At 44.5% G+C, this 24,108-nt stretch overlaps 1 protein-coding gene across 5 annotated transcripts in view; it reads left to right on the top strand.

The window, feature by feature from the left end:
• BACH1 (BTB domain and CNC homolog 1) overlaps nucleotides 1-24,108 on the top strand; it is an 85,202-nt gene that overhangs the window by 36,113 nt on the left and 24,981 nt on the right. For 2 of the 5 annotated variants that reach the window (XM_002684612.7, XM_015466406.3), the window contains exon 5: nucleotides 5,269-9,231. The exons of 1 other annotated variant lie outside the window; for it this stretch is intronic. In XM_002684612.7, coding sequence (XP_002684658.1) covers nucleotides 5,269-5,715 — 447 coding nt within the window. In that variant the 3' untranslated portion in view covers nucleotides 5,716-9,231. Of the gene's footprint in view, nucleotides 1-5,268; nucleotides 9,232-18,003; nucleotides 20,219-24,108 lie in introns of those variants that run through there. 2 more of the 5 variants (XR_009494761.1, XM_059887428.1) reach the window with 2 other exon arrangements.

The following is a 24,108-nucleotide window of genomic DNA, read 5'->3' as shown; positions in this document are numbered from 1 at the left end:
GATGATGGTGTAGGAGTCAAATGACCTCACCTGTCTTTGTGAAGGGGATGTGTTAGTCGCTCAGTCATGTCCGACTGTATGCACTCCTGTGGCTTGTCTCCAGGCAAGAATACTGGAGTGGCTAGTAGCCTTTCCCTACTCCAGTGGATCTTCCCAACCCAGGGATCGAACCCAGAGCTCTCCGCATTGAAGGCATTCTGAGCCAGCAGGGTAGCCCAGTCTGTCTTTACTATTGTGAATTTGGTCGTGAAGATTATTGTATTAAAAACAACCCTTTTCTGGTCACAGTCTAACTACTGCTCTAGTCACATGGGCACTGCCATCTCCACACCCTGCTGTGGGCCCTCTGGGGCCTTCCCGCTGCCACTCTGTGAGGCCCTTGAGCAGCGTGTCTTGAAATGTGACCTGTGTACAATTGGCATCAGAGTTACCCAGGAGTCCGCCTTCAAAATGCTCCCTCTGGAGCCCCATCCCAGACCTGTGGGAGGGGCCCAGGAACATGCATTCTGCAAGTTTCCAGTGTGAGTCTTTATTATGCACACTAAGTTTCTAGAACCCGCTGCACTAGAACACAGACGTCAGATGGAGGCTTTGGAGTCAAACAGCTGAAAACTCTGTCTGGCCCCTTGATGGCTTTGGAGAGGTCGTTGCCTCTCCAAAACCCAATCCCCTTATCAATAACAAGGAGATAAGAGTAGTATCTCCCTCAGGTCTGGTGCGAGGATGAGATTCAGCTAGAGATGGAAGGCTCTTTGTCCTGCCCCACACATGTTCAGGGCTCAGTAAAAATTAGTAGTTATGTTTTCTGCGAGTATCTGCTTTTCATTCATATTAAATGTACTGGGTACCAGGGGAATCAAAGATCAGTGAGACATAGCCCTTGCCAATAAAATGCTTGGAGTCTCATAGGGAGCCCGCTTAATGTGTTTTCATTTGTTCTTGAGAATCATCTTCCTCCTCCCCATTCTAAGCTTGCAGGAAAGTTAAACGAACAGTGCGGTAGACAACCACATACTTGCGGTGGATTCACCAGTCACTGACATTTTGCCATCTTTGCTTTCTGCCTCTTCCTGTGGGTCCTGGTCTCTGTCTCTCTGGCCAGGTCTGTGTCCCCTGCTCTGCTTGGTTGGTCTGTGGGTCTTTGTCCCTCTGTCCCTGTTAGCCAGTCTTGGATTCTTTGTAACTACAGTTGGGTGATCTTCTCGCTATACTCCCTGTCCGTCTTTATGGCTCTTGTTTTGTTTTCTGAATCATTTGAAACCTACCACATTATGACATTTCACCCCTAAATGCTTAAATATGAATCTTCTAAAATGACATTTTTTGATATCTTTATCAAATGTATTTACCAATATCTTTGTCATACCTGAGAAAATTAATAAATCTTAAGTAACATATGTAGTTCCTATTCAAATTACCCTTATTGTCCCTAGGCATACTTTATATACATTTTTTCTTTGCAAAGTAGGAGCCAATTCTCACATGTTTTTAGTTTTGTCTTTAGTCTCTCAGTCTAGAACAAATCCTCCCCCTTCTCCCTCCATTTTTTTTAATTTAAAAAAATCTTTGTTTTCTAGGAGAGTCTAGTTGATTAACAGTGTTGTGTTAGTTTTAAGTATAGCAGTGAGTACATGTCAATCGCTGCTCCCTCAGTTGTGTCTGACTCTTTTCGACCCCATGGACTAGAGCCCGCCAGGCTCCTCTGTGGGGATTCTCCAGGCAAGAATGCTGGAGTGGGCCGCCGTTTCCTCCTCCAGGACATGTCAGTATGGCTGAGTAATATTCTATTGTGTGTGTGTGTGTGTGTGTGTGTGTGTGTGTGTGTATATATATATATGTAAGAACTGAGTCAAATGCATTCCTTTTTATGGTGAGTAATATTCCATTGTGTGTGTGTGTATATATATATATATGTATATATATAAGAACTGAGTCAAATGCACTCCTTTTTATGGTGAGTAGTAGTCCATTGTGTTCCATTCCACAACTTCTTTTATCCATTCATCTGTGGATGGACATCTAGGTTACTTCCATGTCCTAGCTATTGTAAATAGTGCTGTGATGAACATTGGGGTACCTGTATCCTTTTCAGTTATGGTTCCCTCAGGGTATATGCCCAGTACTGCCCCCCTTCTATTTTTTAACGATAATAAGTTTTTTAAGAGTCTAGGCCAGTGTTCTCGTGAAATGTCATACTTTTAATGTTTGTCTGATCATTTCCCCTTGGTTTTATGTAACTCCTTCCTTCACTCTTTGTATTTCATGTAAACTGTGAAAGTGTGTGTTCATAGATCGAGATTAAACATTCATACTGGGTCACCTGGGGAGACACCATCTCAGGATGTTGTTCCACTTGAGTGCACGGGGGCAGATCATCTCCAAATTTTTTTTTTTTTTGCCTTTGTGATTGTTTTCTGTGGACTGTTAATTAGGCACTTTGTGAATATCTGGTTCCCCAACACTCCTTTGTCCTTTGGTTTTAAGCATGTGATGATGGCCTTTACAACGGGGACTGCAAAATCGGGATTTTTCCAATTTTGTTATTCCACTTACATTTATTGGTATTCCTCTTTAAAAAGAACTTTCCTTCCCTCCTCTTTTTCCTCCGTCTGACCACATCCTTTTAGTATCACAGTGGACTCATGGATTAATCTTTTTCTAGTTTAATTTCTTAGAACTCATAATAGTCGTTGGTCTTCTTGATGTCAGTGTTTTCCCGGGCTTGCCGGGGAGAGCCAGCCTCCTCAGCCAGCTGGTGTGTGCTGTTGACACGACCCCGTTGGTGTGCCTGTGCCATTTACAGCAGTGTCTCATAGGTTTGCCTTGCATCTGTGTGCGTGCTCAGCCATGGTTGACTCTTTGCCACCCTGTGAACTGTGGCCCACCAAGCTCCTCTGTCCATGAGACTCTCCAGGCAAGAAGACTGGAGTGGGTTGCCATGCTGTCCTCCCGGGGCTCTTCCCGACCCAGGGATCAAACCCAAGTCTCCTGTGTCTCCTGCGCTGACAGGCGGATTCTTTACCACCTGGGTAAAGCCTTCTCTTTACCTGGGATTCTGAGCCACCTGGGAAGCCGCCTCTTGTTTAGAGATGGGGAGCCACCCCTTTCTGTAAAAATCCCTAGTCTCTTATAGCAGGTATTAGACTCCAGAATGCATGCTTGCTGCTGGAGAGTTGCTCCTTCTGTGTGTGTGTGAAATATGTGTTCATTCAGGATATACATCATGCTTCAGTAAACAGGGGCTTTCCTGGTGGCTCAGATGGTAAAGCATCTTTCTACAATGCAGGAGACTGGGGTTTGATCCCTGGGTCAGAAGGATCCCCTGGAGAAGGAAATGGCAACCCACTCCAGTACTCTTGCCTGGAAAATCCCATGGACTGAGGAGCCTGGTAGGCTATAGTCCTTGGGGTCGCAAAGAGTCGGACACGACTAAGCGACTTCACTTTCACTTTCAGTAAATAGAAGTATGTACCTTGCAATAGAAAAATTTAGTGTTTCTTATTCAGTGCAACGTTTTTCAAAGTCTTAGATGGCCCTGAAATATTTAAAACCTGACTACCCATAGTTGGAGTCACCCGCAGTTTTGTAGGAAAACTTTATTTATTTATTTTTTTAGGAAAACTTTAATATAAAACCACAGCAGTACTTTTGTGTAAAGCAGGTTTCTTTTTTAACCTTTTAACTATTTTAGTCCCGAAAGAGCATCTATTTAAAGGTTGGCCATTGCAGATGGCTACTGTGAAGCAACCTGTCTAAATGTTAACTGGCAACATTTAACAGCTCTGGCTCCCCTGAAGTTGCCAAAGAGCAGAAGCCAGGAGATTTATCATAGATTTCACAAGAGAAATCTTTGACCCTCTGTCAACACTTATTTTCTCTTACGTTATAACCAGCTTGATGATTTGGTTTTCTAGCTCATACTAGATTAGGCGCAGTGCAGTGGTAGAATCGGAAGGATGAGGTGGCACAATGATAGGAAAAAAGACACGCTGTCCGCAGTGACCAGTGATGGCGGACATGGTGGCTGGGAATGGGAAAACCTGACCAAAACTTCATGGTAGGCTTTCTTACAGGGATAATCATTTAACATGAAAATAATAACAGTACCAATAGGGGTAATAATTGTGCTCAGTCGTGTCTGACTCTCTGTGTCTGCACAGATTGTAGCCCACCAGGCTCCTCCGCCCATGGGATTTTCCAGGCAAGAATACTGGAGCGGGTTGCCATTTCCTCCTCCAAGGGATTTCCTGACCCAAGGATTGAACCCGAGTCTGTTGATGTCTCCTGCATTGTCAGGCGGATTCTTGACCACTAGCGCCACCTGGGAAACCATGGTGGCTCAGTGGTAAAGAACCCACCTGCAGTGTAAGAGATGTGGCAGGAGCCTTGGGTTCAGTTCCTGAGTCAGGAAGATCCCCTGGACAAGGAAATAGCAACCCACTCCAGTGTGTCTAGTAAGTCCTGTGGAAAGCCCACAGGGTCGCAAAAGAGTTGGACACGATTTAGCAACTAAATAGCAATAATAGTAATTAATAAACACAATTCCCCTCCCCCTCCATTCTTCACATGTCAATCACTCACGTACTAGCTTTCTGACTCTGGGCATGTTATAATCTGAACCCCATCTGTAAAATGTGTTTGATAGTCCTGAAATCAGCAGTCATCGTGAGGATTACGTAGTTGAAATGGTACGTTTGGAAACATCTAGCACAGTGTCTGGCACAGCTAGTGTCCAGTCGTGACTAGAATCTTTGGAGTTACGATCACTTCACTTGTGCTTTTGCGGAGGTTGTATTTCATCCCCAGAGTCTGCAGGGGTTTATCTGCAGTCCACAGATCCAAAAAACTCTGAAAACTGTGCAAGTCTGTTGCAACTATTTTGGCCAAAAAACTGACACAAGGCTAGATCAGGGTACCCAATTGTTATGTATCCTACTTTGTCTATTGATGCTTTCCTGTGTCTTATTTAGAAATGGGAAGGTGCCTGAGAGTGGGGTGCTGCTTCAGATGCTGCTGGAGGAATTATGTGTGCATGTATACTTTGTCTCTAGAATCTGAGTACTTCTGAACTCCAAGATATGTGTAGGCCTGTTAGGGATGAGGGCTTATGAGCCTCAGGATTGAGTATATTTTTGAATGGAATTAGCAGGAAAAATTCCCCATGACCTTACATGATGAGGAGGTGCCGTGGATATGAATGAATGCACACCCTAGCCATGTTGACGAGCTCATCAACACAGCTCACCGTACTCTCTTTCTCGCCTACAGCAAAACGAAAAGGAGAGCTTGTTGAAGGAGAGGGATCACATTTTGTCCACGTTGGGCGAGACCAAGCAGAACCTGACCGGGCTCTGCCAGCAAGTCTGTAAAGAAGCGGCTCTGAGTCAAGAACAGATACAGATCCTTGCCAAGTACTCAGCCTCCGACTGCCCGCTCTCCCTGTTAATTTCCGAGAAAGGCAAGAGCACTCCTGATAGTGAGCTCGCGTTACCCTCGATCCTGAGTCTGTCTGAAAGGCCTGCGGCTGGACTGCCTGCCGGGGAGCCCAGCCTATGTTACCCCAGCACCAAGGGCGGCGAGGCGGGCGGTGTGCGGGGCCAGGAGTCCCAGACGGCCACCAGCACCCTCTCAGAGACGAGGGAGCCCTGCCGCCAGAGCGGGGGCATCTCAGACTTCTGTCAACAGATGACCGACAAGTGTACTACTGATGAGTAAACGCACCTCCGGCTATTTCCTACTGACATCTTGACATTGTCTTAAAAGCCTGATATGGCCACCTGTCTCTTGACAGTATGGTTTGTCTTCCCTCGTACTTTGCTGTTAAGGGAATTCCTTTGATATCAGCCTTGACTTTTCCTTCATTTCCACAGGAGGGGCAGAAATGATCTGCTACCTGGATGCTGAAAACTCCCACATGGAAATGCAGTAAGGCTTTGAAAGAAAGAAAGAAAGTGAAGTCGCTCAGTCATGTCTGACTTTTTGTGACCCCGTGGACTGTAGCATATACCAGGCTCCTCTGTCCATGGGATTTTCCAGCAAGGGTACTGAAAACTGCTCAGTTTTAAAGAATAACAGCTATTAGTAATGATTCTTCCCAGTGTTCAAAGTAAACAAGAAAGTGAAAAACTGTAGCGAATCAGACAACAGTTAAACAGGTTGAAACCTCTGCAGACACTTCCTGCTCTAAAGAAGTAGCCTGCAAAAGATTAATCATCCGGCCTTCTTACAACATACTGGTTTAAAAGAAAATGTTCTTCCAAGTAATGCTGACAGAGTTCCATGCTACTGAAAAGTGAGGTGTCACCACCTCGGGCACAGTGCTGTAGGCCTGAAGTGGGAACACATAGAGACCATCTTGCCTGAACCCTTGCGTGTTGCTCTTTCAGCTCTCGCTGAAAGTGGAGACTGGTTGGCCTGTAGCTGTGATTCTCGGCTACGTTGGAAACAGTTAGGAACCTCGGGCAGGAGGCTGGCCTCTGGCAGAGGCTCCTGATCCTCCTCAGTGTCGACTTTAAGAGTCGTGGCTGCATCAGCAGTAGATAAGTGTCATTTCCCTCTTTTCCTCTTCATCTCTTCTACATCTGGGTCCAGCATGATCTTTCTGTTTGCTCACATTCTCGTCCTTTTGAAGGAGAAATAAAACTCAGGACACAGTGGCGTGAGCTCCTGTGATGGCAGCCTTGTCTTAGCCTCCCTGGAATCCTGGAGTGCTCACCCGGGACAAGGCTGGGGGCCTGCCCACCAGAGGCCACTCATACAAGGGAACCCGCTGTCGCAGGGGAAGATGGCCTGCATTTATCAGGAGTGGCAGTTCATTTCCCATCCTGTCTCTGAAGGTCTGTGGTTTCTTTGTAAAAAGCATTACGATAGATCAAAATGTGTCCACAACAACCATGTAGGTTTGTGAGATAGGCTAAAAACATAATTTTGTACCATTGTGTGAATTTGGAAGCCAGATTTAGTCTTGCTCTCCTCCCCAAATCTAGCACGTAAGGGCACACCCATCATTTTGGACTTGGGCATTTTAAAATCAGTCTTTGTGTTTATTCAATCCTGTTTTAAGATAGTTTTCTAATAATCTGAACCCTTATCCCATGCCATTATGCAATGGTTCTTAGCCATTCTGCTGTTATAGAAAGCTGTGGACCTGTCAGTGATGAAAGCAACATTGAATATTTGCATTCAGAGAAACGTTTGCAGAATCCAGTTTGAAAGGGTACAGAAAGTAATTTTTAGAGTTTGGATTGGAAAGTACTTCATTTCACTGAGGTTAGACACCTGACTTGTGTAGAGTGCATCTTGAGTCTGGCAGAGGGCTTGTGTAGTTAACGTGTAGGAATGGGTCTGAAGCCAGTAGGCCTGTGAGGCGATGTGGGGACCAGGCTTCCCATTTCAGAGTAATTCGTCTAATGTTACCCTTTTTCATGGGGGCTGGTGTTGCGGGAGCTGTTGCCACTATCTTTTCAGTGGTTTGTATGTTATTTCTATTATCAGCTTAGCTGTTGTAGGAAAAAACTAGTTGGACTTGTTTATTTTCTAGAGGCTTTTATAAGTACACCTAAGAATTTGTCAGGGAGAATATAATTCTATGATAACGAATCCCATACTACAAAACAGTGATCAATGGTGTACGCGTGTGTGTGTGTGTGTATTCTTCCATCTAGCTATTTCTTTGATACTTGTAATTTTAAATTCAAAATATGAAATAATATAAAACCTTTTCTGGTTTACAGTGTGTAAAATCTTACCCAAGCCGACGGACTCCTTCATTTCCTACCTCAGTGTGCACTCGGCTATTTTTCGCACCAGTCTGTGTATGTGCAAATGTCAGTCTCGTACTTTAATTGCTACTGTAAATAACTGCTTTGAAAGATTACTTCCTATTTTATGATGAAACCTAGCTGTCTCCAGAGTTTAAATACAGTTTTTAAGGCACTTGGATTAAATTTCTCGCTACATATAAACAGTTTAGCATTAAGGTTTATTTTAATGATATTCTAATTATTGGCCAAGTGTATTATTTCATAAAATAGAGCATTACTTTTAATAACCAGCATGTAATACAAGTAACTACACTACCTCATACCTACATGATTTTCAAGTTGTAATCCAGAGGAACAGAGAGATAAAAATTTTTTTATCTTTGTCTTTTGGCCATAAAGTGGGGAAGTTTTTTATATATTGCATAGCATTACACATTTATGCCTATTTTAACATTAACTTCTAAAGACGTTTTTTCTAAGAAAATTTGTTTTAAATTGATTTTTTTTTGATGCTGCCAAAGACAAATGACAGGATTATGTGTATACAGTGTATATCTTTTCCTTCATGCAGAACTTTGCAAAGGTGATTTTCAGTTTGTATATGGTGTATTTACACGATTATGGTTCCTTATTTTATGAGTTAGCCTTCTCACTGCTTGATGATTTATAAAAGCTGTTAGGTCTAACTCAGTAAAATAACCATACCTTAAAGTGTTTCTCATTATTTGAATCCTGCAGCTGTAGCAAATAATTTGTTAAGTTGCTATATTCAGAACAAACATGGATATAAATCTAAGTACTACATCTGTACATCTTATAATTTACTATAGCTTAATGCTTAACTAATTTAAAATAAGGAATCAAATATATTTGACACAGTAGACGATACAGGTTGCATGTGGACACTCAGCCACATTAACAACTTGGAGAAAAAAAATAAAAAAATGGCAATGTTATAATGAATTCTCAGGTGAACTTTTTTTTCAGTTATGAAACATCTATTTTGAATTTGTAAATATTTTAACTGTTTTATTAAAGCATGTAATAAACTATTCTTTGAAACCTGTTGGGCAGAATGAAAATTTAAAGCCATAATGGCAAAAGATGGCATACTGATTGTAAAATAAACAGAAATAATAACAGCTATTGATTTTTTTTGTATCTTTCATAATATAATTTTCTAACAATGCAATAAAACCACTAAATTTATATATCAATATCCTATCAAGATCATGTTTCATTAAAGATGAACTTTCATAGTATTTAATTTACATTTTCTTCCTATTGTGCTTACCCAAATGTAGCAAAACTAGGAATGGTAAATGTTGGTAATAAAATGACAGTTCAATAAAAGTCTCGAAAACTGCTTCTGATCGACTAGATTTGTACACTCCATTTCCATTTTCTCACCTCTCATACGAATTTACTAATTTTGGTCTTTTGGTCAATAAACAGTATGGCTCTGGCATCTGTTTGAAGGGGTCTTGTTCATTAGTTGATTATCACGCCTGAAAAGAAGGTTCTCAGCAATCACCAGGTATTTAAAGAAGCACAGGTTTTAACCTTGTTTCTGATTTAATTTTAGTCTTCGGCTAGAACTGTAGGGTTAAGGGGTATCTCTTTCAGTCCTCAGTTTTGAAAAATTTATCTGCAGGATCAAATCAACCATGTTACATTCAACTTCTAACCAGGCCTTTGTAATCATGCTTTGGGCAGCTGCTCAGAGTTACCGGCAATCCAGATCAAGGTCTGCTGGTCTAGTTATTTTGTGCGTCTCCTCTGCGTGTAATGTTGTGTGGTAGGTGGAGGCTTAGTTTTGACCTTAGACATTGACTGTTTCTGGAGGAGAGACTTCACCATTGCATAATACCTTCATGTGCTCTTATGCTTCCAAGGGGTTTCTGGCACCCAGGATGGATTGAGTGAGAGCTCCCCCTAGGGGCTTGGAGGCCACATCCCTATGTGAACAGGCATATTCAGATTGGAGCCTCAGAGATGAGTAGGCTGCCCCTTGCAAAGCAATGTTTAGAGCTAAGAAAGTTGCCTTCCCAAGGATGTTTTCTCCTTTACATGGATGTAAGCAATCCAGAGGCACCTAAAGACAAGCCACTTTGGATTATTGAGGGACCAGCCTTGGATCCTTGGTCCTGCATACAGACTGGAATTGGGTGGCAAGCGTAGGGTCAGTGACACTGGCCTGGCACTGCCAGTTAAAAGCTAGAACCTTACCAGCACACTGTAATGCATTGGGACCCAGCTGCCTTGAAAAAAGCAGGAAAGCAGTGCACATGTTTCCCAGTTCTAACAGCCCTGTGAAGTCCTTTCTGGAAGTCGTGCCTTGAGGTTGCCTGCCCAGGCTGAGGGCTCATGCTGCTGGGCTGTGCTCGCAAGGCTGTTGTGCTCTTGGTGTTGCGCAGGGCCCCTACAATCGTGCTGCTGCAAGTTCATTTATTCCATGTTGCACACATTTTCTAAGGTCCTTTTGCTGTTTTGCAGTTGTTAAGTCGTGTCTAACTCTTTTCAACCCCGTAGACTGCAGCACGCCAGGCTTCCCTATCCTTCACCATCTCCCGGAGCTTGCTCAAACTCATGTCCATCAAGTCAGTGATGTTGTCTAACCATCTCATCTTCTGTTGCCCCCTTCTTCTCCCGCCTTCAATCTTTCCCAGCATCAGGATCTTTTCTGATGAGTCGGCTCTTTGCATCAGGTGGCCAGAGTATTGGAGCTTCAGCTTCAGCGGCAGACCTTCCAATGAATATTCAGGACTGATTTCCTTTAGGATGGACTGGTTGGATCTCCTTGCAGTCCAAAGGAGTCTCAAGAGTCTTCTCCAACACCACAGTTCAAAAGCATCAATTCCTTGGCACTCAGCCTTTATGGTCCAACTCTCACATCCATATATAATCACTGGGAAAACAATAGCTTTGACTATACTGACCTATTTTGGCAAGGTAATGTCTCTAGTTTTTAATATGTTGTCTAGGTTTGTCATAGCTTTCCTTCCAAGAAGTAAGTGTCTTTTAATGCAGTCACCATCTGCAGTGATTTTGGAGCCCAAGAAAATAAAATCTGTCACTTTTTCTACTTTTCCCCTTTCTGTTTGCCATGAAGCGATGGGACCAGATACCATGATATTCACTTTTTTGAATGTTGAGTTTTAAGAGAGCTTTTTCACTTTCTCTCTCACTTTCATCAAGAGGCTCTTTAGTTCCTCTTTGCTTTCTGCACTTGAGTGGTATCATCTGCATGTCTGAACTTGTTGCTATTTCTCCTGGCAATCTTGATTCCAGCTTGTGACTCATCCAGTCTGGCATTTTGCATTATGTGCTCTGCATATAAGTTAAACACGGTGACAGCCTTGACGTACTTCTTTCCCAATTTTGAACCAGTCCATTATTTCATGCCCGGTTCTACCTGTTGCTTATTGACCTGCATACCTGTGTCTTAGGAGCCAGGTAGGGTGGTCTGGTATTCCTATCTCTTTTAAGAATTTCCCACGGGTTTATTGTGATCCACACAGTCAGAGGCTTTAGCATAGCCAGTGAAGCAGAAGCAGATATTTTTCTGGAATTCCCTTGCTTTTTCTGTGGGCAGGGGTATTTCTGTCAGCTGAATTTAGGTCCGTAGGCAGTAGAATCTGGCAAGTGGGCACTGACGAGGAAACTCTCCGGGGTACTCGTCATCTGCCACAGCCTTTGGGCACACTGGGTATGTATTCTGGGCATGTAGCTGTGCTAATGGTTGGATATTGGCTCAATTTCAAACCAAGTGGCACAAATACGTGCTACTGTTGTGTGTGTCATGATTAACTCTGAGTCACTTTAGAGTCTTGGCATGGAGCCATTACCACTTTTGAGTCTCCAAAGGAGTGCTGTTGATCCTGTGAAGGGTGACCCACACCTCTGCTGAGGTCCTGGCACCTATGGCTTAAAGATGCCCACTGAGCCTTTTCAAAAGCTCACAGAGGCAGTTAGAACCCCACAGAAAGTCATATTTTACAAGTAAAATATAAGCCACAATGACCGTCCAAATTCAAAAGGCTCACAGTCTGGTTTAAAAGCTCTTACCCAAGCCACTTGTGCTAGCTACTGTGAAAACCCACTGGGCCCAGTGCAAGCCCCCAGGCAACACCAAAGTTAGATCCCCTGGCCCCCACTGTGCGCCATGGTGCCGTGAGGTTCCAGATCACATGGGTCCTCACCACCCAATTCTATTCTGATTGTGGTTTCTCAGTATCTCTAAACACTGCCCTCCGCCCACCCCCCTGCCACGCCCCCACCAAATATTTGGGATCTGGGGAGGATTTCATAGTCCCTTCCTGGGTGATGAGCAAGTAGCGAAATAAAATGAAGGAATGGTGGGTGGAAAACCAAAAGGAAACAATAAACTGTAGTTGAAGATGTAGCTTAGAGAGAGATCTGGGTGTGAACTCCGGGATGAGACACGTTTGTGTCATCAGTTTGTTCCCTGTTGGAGGAAATGAACGTTTCCCTGCTCCTGGTTTCCACGAAGAGAGATTCTGAGAGATTGTCCTCTAAGCAGCAGCACACCGCCCGCCCTGCCTCTGCTTCATCTGCATGGTTGTGCAGTGGGGCTGAGCGCAAGAGGTGCTGCATGCGTATCCCAAGAGGAAGAAGGTCCATGCCCAAGCGGAGGACAGCCAGTTATTTTTTCCAAATTCATGAATCAACTCCCAGCTCTCCAGAGATGGAAGGGGTAAAGAGGTTAACGGATCATCTCCCAGAAACCAGAGCGTAGGAGATTAAAGGGGAAATGTGGGAAGGAATTATCTGGAGGCAGTGACTCTGGTGACTTTGGAAAGCTTACACTATTACTGGGTGTGTACTCAGTCATGTCGGAGTGTTTGTGACCTTATGGAGAGCTTACAAGAAGAGAAATAGCAAGGTATAGAGAGAAGCAGGCCTCAGTGAAGGTCATGAACTCACGTTTCCAGCCTCCCCACTTCCTCCTCTGCTTCTAGAGGCAGCTGTAGGTTCAGGGTTAAAAACAAAGTATTACCTTGTGCTTAAGCCCAAGCACTTCTTTTTCTCCCCTTCACCTCTGTTATCTACACTGTTCTAGGTTTTGGACGTTTATTTTCATTTTTAATTTACTTTTTATTCTGGCTGCACTGGGTCTTTTCGTGGTGGGCAGGGCCTTCTCTAGTTGTGGTCCAGGGGCTTAGTTTCCCCATCAGGGACTGAACCCACGGCCCCTGCACTGGGAGGTGGGGTCTCAACCACTGGACCACCAGGGAAGTCACTGTTCTAGAAGTGTAAGTGAAAAGAAAATGGAAAGGATTTTAAAAACTGATTGTCACATATCCTCTTTTCACTTAGAAAGAACTCAGACAGTAACAGAGAAGGCAGTGGCACCCCACTCCAGTACTCTTGCCTGGAAAATCCCATGGACGGAGGAGCCTGGAAGGCTGCAGTCCATCGGGTCGCTGAGGGTCGGACACGACTGAGCGACTTCACTTTCACTTTTCACTTTCATGCATTGGAGAAGGAAATAGCAACCCACTCCAGTGTTCTTGCCTGGAGAATCCCAGGGACAGGGGAGCTTGGTGGGCTGCCGTCTATGGGGTCGCACAGAGTCAGACACGACTGAACGACTTCACTTGTTCTTGGTCTTTTCAGCAGACACTGTTTCCCTTCTCCCCTTTTAGCTTCCATTTACTCACTGTCTGGAAAGCCACTGTTTCCTAAACAGTTAACTTCCTTCTTTCTGGAGACTGGACCTAAATAATTTTCTAGATACTGTCTTGTTAGGCAGGTTTCTGGTGTGATATTAATCTCTTTCGAGGCAAGTCTTGCAAATAATACCCAGAGCACGATTAAATATGGAAATATTCACTGTAATTTAATCTTTCTAAAATAATACCTCTTTGATCCACCTCAGAAACTTTGAGTCTTTTTGCTTTGGACTATTAATTTCAAAGAATTATCTTTTGTGAAATTGCTAAACTTCTGTTTGGTTTGCTTTGATTTAAACGATAACAACCTTAAATGAACAGGACCACTACCAGTACCTTTGAAATAAATTTTTCTTTAAAAAAAAAAAGAATTTTTTTTTAACATTGTGTTTCAGGCTTCTTTGAGATTTTTATTTGCTTTTTTTTTTAGAAGACCTCATCTACTGTGCTCAACATCTGATATTTGAGGTGTCTGTTGTGGTAAATTTAGTCTGCCAAGAAACCCTTTGTACCATGCCTAGAAATTTGGGTATCTGCTCAGACAGCCCTGTTTTGGCCCACCAGATAAATTAGTATAACCTGAGAGGGCAGCTTGGTGTGGAATCAAAAATGGAGTTTGAAACTGACAAGAATGAGGAGTGGAGCGTGTATAAATTAAAAGAGTTCAAGCTGCTAAGATAAAGTAGGGGAATTTGGCTAGTCCAAGCACTTCGTAGACAGGCCTTGTGTTTGCTAGGGTCTGGCAGACCTGAGAGCTGCAAATGTGTTTTAAATAGGCTAAAAAGGAAGTATGCACTTAAGGACTAAAGGAATTGCACAGATTTAAGTAATGACTCAGGCAAAAGTCCAGATATTTTCAGAAAGAAGACGATGGGGACTGAAGGAACGTGGGCCTGGAGTGAAGACACTGAGTTTTTAAGCCAGGTTCTGACACTTCATTACTGAACAGCTGTAGGAGAGTCCACTTGATTTCTCCTGTAGCTTCTTTATCTGTACATACGCCATACTGGGTCTTCTGGCCCTTGAGACCGAAGTCAGATTGACTCAAACTTTCATTCATATTCTTTTAAAGTCCTAGTCAGCTATTTGACACATAGTGAGTGAATACTCTCCTTAAATTGGGAAGGAAGGGTGGATTTCTGGAGAGTGAACGTGGATATTTGTGGTGCGATTGGCTTAGAGTCTCATGGTGACTCTGAATTAGGTACTTCAGTTCAGTTCATTTCAGCTGCTCAGTCGCATCCGATGTTTTGTGACCCTATGGACCACAGCACACCAGGCTTCCTGGTCCATCAGCAACTCCTTGAGCTTGCTCAAACTCACGTGCATCGAGTTGGTGACGCCATCCAACCATCTCATCCTCTGTTGTCCCCTTCTCCTCCTGCCCTCAGTCTTTCCCAGCATCAGGGTCTTTTCTGATGAGTCAGTTCTTTGCATCAGCTGGCCAGAGTATTGGAGCTTCAGCTTCAGCATCAGTCCTTCCAATGAATATTCAAGGTTGATTTCCTTTAAGATTGACTGGTTTGATCTCCTTGCTGTCTTAGGCAGTTTCTTCCATCCAAATAGTTCACCTTATTGTTTCTTGTGCTATATTTTAGACATTGTTGATAAAGTCATTAAAGTCAATAGCTTCCTTTAATTTCACCCAAATGAATAAGTAAGCAGGTAAGTTAAGTAAGCAAACAAAATACTCCCTGGGTACGGGATTAAGAGGTACAAACTATTATATATTAAAATAAACTACAAGGATATATTGTACAGCAGAGGAAGTATAGCCAGTATTTTATAATAACTGTAAATAGAGAATAACCTTTAAAATTGTGTCACTCTATTATATACCTATAAAATATAATATTGTACATCAACTATACTTCAGTAAAGAACTGCCTCTGGCACTAGAGCTGAATGGGTAGAGTAGGCTTTATTGCAATTTGGGGGAATATATTTATTTCAGTTTAATATAGACAGCTTCAGTGTGAACACTGTGATAGCTCCATCTTGAGGTCTCCCCCTCCCCTGGGGGATTTTCACAGCCTGCCCAGCTTCATGTGGGGTCTCGGCCTCATAACAGCTCACCGACTCTTGCCTCTTCCCTTCTTCCCCCGATTGCCCTGGGGAGCCCACATGCAGCTCTCTCCTCTCTCAGTCTCCGAGGATGGCTTTGGACCATCTCACTTGCAAACTCCGACAAGGGCTCAGCAGAACAGTGGGGATTTCGTGAAGCAGGACTGTCTCTTCTAGAAGGCAGCTTATTCATTCATTCAACAAAATCCTAGTAAGCTCCAGGAGGAACCACTAAACACTGTTTTGGCTCCAGGGACCCATGAGAGAGAGAGATGAAAATCTGTATCCTCACCAAGTTTACATTCTAGTCCAGACAAAGGGACCAGAAGCAGAAATATAAAGCATTGAGTATATTAGAAGGTGAAAAAGGCCTTGAGAAAAATAAGCACAGAAGCAGAAGAGCAGAGTGGGAGCTTTGTACAAGCTGGCAAAGGAAAGTCATCTGAGAAGATGATATTTGAATAAAGAACTGAGGGAAGTTAAATGAGCTTTAGTTGGTTATACTTTGAAGATTATTTTTTGACTTAAGTTATGAAGTAAAAAATGGAGAAGAGATCAATCTTGCATGGCTATAGTAAGAATCAAATAAAACAATGTTTGGAATAATTCCTTTTAGAAAACCAGTTAGTACATAAAATGAAAGTTTCTCAGTTGTGTCCGACTCTTTGCCACCCCATGGACTGTAGCCCACCAGGCTTCTCTGTCCAAGGAATTCTCCAGGCAAGAATTCTGGAGTGGGTAGCTGTTCCCTCCTCCAGGGAATCTTCCCAACCCAGGGCTTCAACCCAGGTCTCCCACCTTGCAAGTGGATTCTTTACTGTCTGAGTCACCAGGGAAGCCCAATTAGTACATAGCTAGCATATAATAAATTTTAGTCTTATTATTACATAGAGTGGTGCCCTCTAATACAGTACCTGCTAGCCACAATAAGCTGTTTAAACTTATGTGAATTCAAATGAAGTAGTAATAAAAATTCAATTTCTCAGCCTCACTAGTGACATTTCAAGTTCTCAACAGCCACATGTTGCTGCTGGCTGCCACTTTGCACAGTGCAGACACGGACCATTTCTATCCCTGTAGAAAGTTCTATTGCATACTGCTAAATATAGAGTCTAAAGTTGATACATCAAGGAAAATGCAGTCTCATATGTAACAGGAGTGTCATGGGACATTGTTGTCTTAGAATTTCAGCTCAAGCCTCATAGCTGAGGACAGTGGGAGACATTGATCCCACATATTAAAGAGAGTTGTCAGCATAGACGCATTTGTACAGGGCTTACTGCTCGCATGTGTGTGCTCAGTTGTGTCTGACACCTTGCGACTCTGTGGACTGTAGCCCATCAGGCTCCTCTGTCCATGAAGTTCCCGGGCAAGAATACTGGAGTGGGTAGCCATTTCCTCCTCCAGGGGATCATCCCGACGCAGGCATCGAACCTGCATCTTCTGCATCTCCTGCATTGGTAAGCAGATTCTTTACCATAGAATCGCTTGGGAAGCACCTCCAGGGTTTACTAGCAGAGGCCGGATGAGAATTTTGGCCAGTCTCTGGTTTCCAGTCTAGATAAGAGAAGCCTCAAGGTCCATTGAGAGACTAGATTCTTTCAGGTGAATTCATCAGAATGGAGGCTGCTGTGGGGCACGGAAGGGGAGTTTCTGATCCTCCCAGTTCAGTGAAAGGGGGCCTACCAGGAGAACCTCACCCAGATGGGGTGTCTCTGGAAGGGGAGGCCAACATTTGCTCCCGGCTGGATGCGTCTGACCCGAGATACTGGTGTGTTTCCCCCTGGGTTGCTCTCCGAGGCAAGTAAGAAAGGGTTCTTAAGGAACCTTGTGGTGCCCAGAGGCCAAAAGTATGAGATGAGCTCAAGGGGCCGTAGACGCAGGAACATAAAGTACCAGATCCTCGTCACCCTTCCTGCCGTGTTGGAACCGTTGCGGAATTTTTGAGCGGTCCCCGGCACCTGGCTTGTCCCTTTCGTGTCCCATGTTAGAAATCATGTTCTTCTCCTTCCCTGTGTAAGGAAATGATACGTATCCCACCCAATCAGCAAATGACTCACAAGCTTCCTACTCCATTCCTTTGTTCCCTGGCTACCAAAACAGGCAGGTGACCCATATTTGTCATGGGCTTCCAGGTGGCGCTACTGATGAAGAACCCATGTGCCAAATGCAAGAAACGTGAAATGTGGGTTCGATCCCTGGGTCTGGAAGATCCTCTGGAGGAAGGCATGACAACCCACTCCAGTATCCTTGCCTGGGAAATCTCATGGATGGAGGAGTTCATGGGATCACAAAGGGTCAGACACAACCGAAGTGACTTAGCACACATACTCCCTCACCACTGGAAAAGCTGGCCTGCTCACAGTGTCTCCTGGTCTAATAAACTCTGTTCTCCTTTCATTCTGTCTTGTGTCTGGAAGTTCTTTTCTGACCTGTGCACAGAACATAAAAACCTGATGTGTGCTCTTAATAATTTGCAGTGGGGAGCCGGCCATCTGTGTGATGGGAGAGGCCCCATGTCCTCAGTGGAGAGGTCTAATGATGGGGAGGCCGGCTGAGCTGCAGGAGAGGATGGGCTGGGCAGAGAGAGCAGAGCAGCCTGCCCTGTTACCACAGCGGGGCCCGCCTTGCTGCCAAGTGTGTGCCATGGCAGGTAAGTAGGCTGAAGCCCTGTAAGGACGTGCCTTCATCCTTCATTCAGTCGCTCAGTCGTGTCCAACTCTTTGTGACCCCATGGACTGCAGCACGCCAAGCCTCCCTGTCCATCACCAACTCCCGGAGTTTACTCAAACTCATGTCCATTGAGTTGGTGAGGCCATCCAGCCATCTCATCCTCTGTTGTCCCCTTCAAAAAAAAGAAAGAAATGTCGTCCCTCATAAGGGACAAGACGTTTGTACAGTGAAGGCGAGTGTCAGATGGAGCAGTAATCGTCAGATGTCACGTGGAAGGTGCCTCACCCATGTTCCTGTGGGAGATCCCTGAGGGGACCATAGAGATGCATCCCCCCCACCCCCAGGGGAAAGCTGCTGTCTGGTTGCCTCCCTGGATGAAACAGATCAACAGTATAGAGAAAACTAAAAACAGGGGCCAAGGAGGAGGAACGGGAGCCAGGGAGTAAAGAAGACGCCATGTGTCCATTCTGGGGCGAGTCCCAGAGCCGGGAGGCAATTCACAGAACCGGACGAGCAGGGCTGTGGCATTCCCCTTGTCCGAAAGGGGCAAGCGCTCCTCTGCGCCTGCCGTTTGTTGCAGGGCAGGTCAGCTGTTACCAGATCTTCAGGTTTTCTTTTCTTTCTTTTTTTTGATGTAAATCATTTTGAAACTCTTTACTGAATTCATTACCGTGTGGCTTCCTTTTTATGCTTTGTTCTTTTGGCCGCAAGGCACGTGGGGTCTCAGCTCCCCGACCAGAGATTCAGCTCACACTTCGTGTGCTGGAAGGTGGTCTCAACCACTGGACTGTCAGGAAGTCCCCAGGTTTTCAAAAGAAGCCAGACTGCTGGATTTTGGTGTGAAGCTATGCCATTTTTGAAACACAATGTACATTTTGAATAGATTCTGTTCCGGGTTTTTGAACACCTGAAAATAAAACTATTCTTTGAGTCAAAAACGATGGTACAGTTTTGAGATTTGCCCGAGCTGCCACCAGGGGGTAGGGAAGAGACGTCGCAGAGTATCACAAGTGGTGGAAGAAGAGCAGACGTTACAGGACTGTCTTTTCTGAATCTGGCCCATTTAATGCACCAGGTATGTACAATATTTAACTAAAAGATTTAGTTTTTATTTCCACGTCCGGGATATATCATTGCACAGAGGCATTTGCTAGTAAAGCGTGCAGATTTTCTTCTCTGTTCCCTGATTGAAGTCTTGCGGTCTGACTTTTCTCTCCATCTACCCTTCATGGAGCTGGTTTCTGGGAGTCACTCTTAAATGATCTGTTCTTGCTTGCTCTTCTAGCCTCCACCATCCAGCAGGGACTCGGGCTGCCCACAGATTCTCTGACACTCCTCCATTGACAAATGGGATCTGTGTCATGGCCCCTCTTCTTGAACCTGGGTAGACTTGTGGGTGCATTCACCAGTAGTTCGTGTCAGTTGCTCAGTCGTGCCCTTTGTGACCCCATGAACTGTGTAGCCCCGCCAGGCTCCTCTGTCCATGGAATTCTCCAGGCAAGAATACTGGAGTGGGTTGCCATTTCCTTTTGCAGGGGATCTTCCCAACCCAGGGATCGAATCCTGGTCTCCTGCATTGTGGGTGCATTCTTTACCATCTGAGCTACCAGGGAAGTCCAATAGAACTCATTCTATGAGACTTCTGGAACCTAGCTCTCAAAAGGACATGCAGCTCCTAATTTCTTTTTTTTTTTTAATATACCAGAATACTTGTTTTTGGAACCCTTGGTCACCATGAACAAGCCCAGATATTCAAGGCCCTCAGGCTGTGAGGAGGCCCAGGTCACACAGAAAGACCCTATGTTAGGCATGTCCATTAATGGTACTGGCTGGATCCAGGCTCAGAGCCACAGTAAAGAAGCCTCCAGATGACCCTAATCCCCAGTCATTCAAGCCATATCCAGCTGTTTGAGTCTCCCCAACTGAGATCTCAGATACCATGGAACAGAGACAAACCATCTTTGTCCATGACTCACAGATTCCATAGGATTTCCCAGGTGGCACTAGTGGTAAAGAACCTGCCTGCCAATGCAGGAATCATAAGAGGGTTCGATTCCTCAGTTGGGAAGATCCCCTAGAGAAGGGCATGGCAACCCACTCCAGTATTCTTGCCTGGAAAATCCCATGGACAGAGGGACCTGGTGGGCTACAGTCCATGGGGTCACAAAGAGTCAGACTCGACTGAAGCAACTGGGCAGGCACAGATTCCATGAACACAAAGAAAAATTATAGTTATGTCACAAAGTTTAGGGGGTGGTTACATAGCAATAGATAACTGGAATGAATGCTAGAATATCTGGACTCTAGACTCCAGCTGCCTTCCTGAGATTTACCCTCAGGTACAGAAACTGGGGATCCCACGTGGTGCTAGTGATAAAGAACCCACCTGCCAATGCAGGAGACATGTAAGAGATGCGGTTTGATCCCTGGGCCTGGAAGATCCCCTGGAGAAGGAAATGACAACCCATTCCGGTATCCTTGCCTGGAGAATCCCATGGACAGAGGAGCCTGGCGGGCTACAGTCTATAGGTGTCACAAAGTGTCAGACATGACTGAGCATCCATGCACACACAGACACTGAGGAGGGATTGCAAGGAGCCAACCAGTGAAGTTCTGGAAGGTGAACAGGAAACTGTTTTAAGGGGGCTGGAGAGGAGTGTTCTGAGCCTAGATGACCACGCCTGGGAAAGCTGAGGGGCGAGAGAGCACCTGGTTTGTTTGTAGACCTGAAATGTGTGTCTAGCATGACTGAATATGGTGTGTGTGGTCCCTGTGATGAGGATTCCAGATTGGAGGAGGGGCGGGCAATGAGCCAGGAGAGGGCTGAGAAGAGTCCAGGCTGTGATAAGTACGTGATGGACCTGGAATTTATCTTAAAGACGACAGGAAACTTCTGAAAGATGTGATATGATCAGTCCTGTGTTTTAGGAAGTTTGCTTTGGCCATTGTGAGGAGAGCTGATTGTGGAGAGAAAGAATGGAATGGAGGAGATGGATAAGAGACCATGGCTATAGTCAGACAAGGGATGATGGTGGGCTGGACTAAGAAAGTCTGGGTTGGCAAGTAAGCAGGAGCTAGATGCATAAAACAGGTAGGGAGATGAATAAGAGACCAGGGCTATAGTCAGAGGAGGGATCATGGTGGGCTCTACTAAGAAAGTGCTGGAAGGCAAGTGAGCAGGAGCCAGATGCATGAAACAGGTAGGAAAAGGGAGACTGCTGTTAGGTGGGAAGGAGGATTGGTAAAAAAGGACAGAAGAATCGTGGACTATTCCCAGATTTCCTTCTTGAATGATGAGTAGAAGTGGTTGCTAGTCAGTGAGGCTGTTCAGAAAGATGAAAGCGGGTTTGAGGAAGGCTTCAGTGATGACTGGGCAGTGTGCAAGGCACAGCGTGTGCTTCCGTGTGGAGAGGTCTAGTGCGTGGTTGATACGTAAGGCTTGGGTCAAGGAGGAAGATTTGCACCAAAGCTTTACATTTCTGCCTTTAACATACGATCCACTTTTGAAGTCGTGTTTGTGGAGATCCCAAGGTGAGTTCTGGGAAACAGAAACAGTGTCCTACTTGGGAAGTGATTATAGTAGACCGCACACTGTTTGATGTATCAGAATTGCACCAGCCCCACCAAGAATAATTGGGTTAAGGCTTTGCAGTTGTGATATTATATGACCTGCTTCATCGAGGCTTTCTTTTGCTGGAAGTCAATGTTTTACAATGATTTTAACATGGGAAAGGTCCATGAGAAAGGTCCAAAAAATACATTTATTTTTAATTGAAGGGTAATTGCTTCACAGTATTGCCTTAGTTTCTGCCAAAAATCAACATGAATCTGTCATAGGTACACATATGGCCCCTCCCTCTTGAAGTTGTATATTTTTTAATGCATTTTGTTCTAACCTTTTTTTTCCCCCCACTCTAACTCTTTTCAATACTGTGGCTTTGGCAGGACTCCACACAGGATCCTTTTTATTTTCCAGCCGTAGGTGGCAGCACACCACTGCCTACGATTAGAGCAACCGCGTTTGTTAAGTCAGAGCTGCTGGTCAGGAGAGAGCAGCTAATGAGTAATCAGTCCAAGCTGCATGGCAAATTAATGTCTTTATTAAGTGAACTAACCGGTTCCCTTTATAAACAAGGTCAGAGTATTTACAACCCAGTGCATTTCATAAAGCAAAATCCATCTGCATTGATGTGACTCCACTAAGGAACCCATGATTTATCGGCAAGGAGCACATGCAAAAACTCACTTGGAAAACCGTCTTTTATAATGACTGGTACCATTCTGAGGTAATCATTAATAAAAGGCACCCTTGCTAGGTAGCCTCATTTTTCTCATACGAGGTAAATGAAAAAGTGATTACCTTAAACAGGAACCACTATTATAAGATGATATTGGGTGGCCTGTTCCAAATTAAGTTCTTAGTAATAAAAATAAAGTGTGATCCTTATTGATCAAATGTATCTTCTGTCACTTTTGTTGTTGAGTCTCTCAGTTGTGTCTGACTCTTTGCGACCCCATGGACTGCAGCATGCCAGGCTTTCCTGTCCTTTACCATCTCCCAGAACTTGCTCAAAGTCATGTCCATGATGATGCCATCCAAACATCTGATCCCCTTTCACCCCCTTCTCCTCTTGCCTTCAATCTTCCCCAGCATCAGAGTCTTTTCCAATGAGTCAGCTTTTTGCGTCAGGTGGCCAAAGGACTGGAGCTTCAGTTTCAGCATCAGCCCTTCCAGTGAATATTCAGGATTGATTGGTTTGATCTCCTTGCCGTCCAAAGGCCTCTCAAGAGTCTTCTCCAACAACACAGTTCAAAAGCATCAATTCTTTGATTCTCAGCCTTCTTTATGGTCCAACTCTCACATCCATACATGCCCACTGGAGAAACCATCGCTTTGACTATATGAACCTTTTGTTGGCAAAGTGATGTCTCTGCTTTTTAGTATGCTAAGCTTGTCATAGCTTTTCTTCCGAGGAGCAAGCATCTTTTAATTTCATGGCTGCAGTCACCATCTGCAGTGATTCTGGAGCCCAGAAAATAAAGTGCGTCACTGTTTCCACTGTTTCCCCATCTATCTGCCATGAAGTGATGGGATTGGATGCCATGATCTTAGTTTTTTGAATATTGAGTTTTAAGCCAGGTTTTTTACTCTCCTCTATCACTTTCATCAAAAGGCTCTTTAGTTCCTCTTCCCTTTCTTAGCTTTTCTTCGCCATAAGGGTGGTGCTATCTGCATATCTGAGGTTATTGCTGTTTTTCCCAGCATTCTTAATTCCAGCTTATGCTTCATCCAACCTGGCATTTTGCATGATGTACTCTGCATATACGGAGAAGGCAATGGCACCCCACTCCAGTACTCTTGCCTGGAAAATCCCATGGATGGAGGAGCCTGGAAGGCTGCAGTCCATGGGGTCGCTGAGGGTTGGACACGACTGAGCGACTTCACTTTCACTTTTCACTTTCATGCATTGGAGAAGGAAATGGCAACCCACTCCAGTGTTCTTGCCTGGAGAATCCCAGGGACAGGGGAGCCTGGTGGGCTGCCGTCTATGGGGTCGCACAGAGTCGGACACGACTGAAGCAACTTAGCAATAGCAACTCTGCATATAAGTTAAATAAGCAGGGTGACAATATACAGCCTTTGTCACTTAGATTAGACAAAGCCTTATTTCACATTTAGAGTAGGTTGCACAGGTATAATGTTTAATGTTTACCATCTACTTCATGTCACATTTTAAGTGAATCAAATGCTTAATTTTGCCTTCATTGTCAGAGAACTGTATGAGAAGCTCAGAATATCTTCTCACTAAGTGTCCAGGTGTCAGGGACCTGGTGAATTTCAGGTTCTAGAATAGTGCTGTGCAATAGAAATCTAAGGCAAGCCACACATGCAAACTGCATGTGCAATTTTA

The sequence above is a fragment of the Bos taurus genome, chromosome 1, assembly GCF_002263795.3.
Source record: "Bos taurus isolate L1 Dominette 01449 registration number 42190680 breed Hereford chromosome 1, ARS-UCD2.0, whole genome shotgun sequence".
Taxonomy (NCBI): Eukaryota; Metazoa; Chordata; class Mammalia; order Artiodactyla; family Bovidae; genus Bos; species Bos taurus.
The sequence above is the reverse complement of the archived record's forward strand: the minus strand, read 5'-3'. Positions and strand labels throughout refer to the sequence as shown.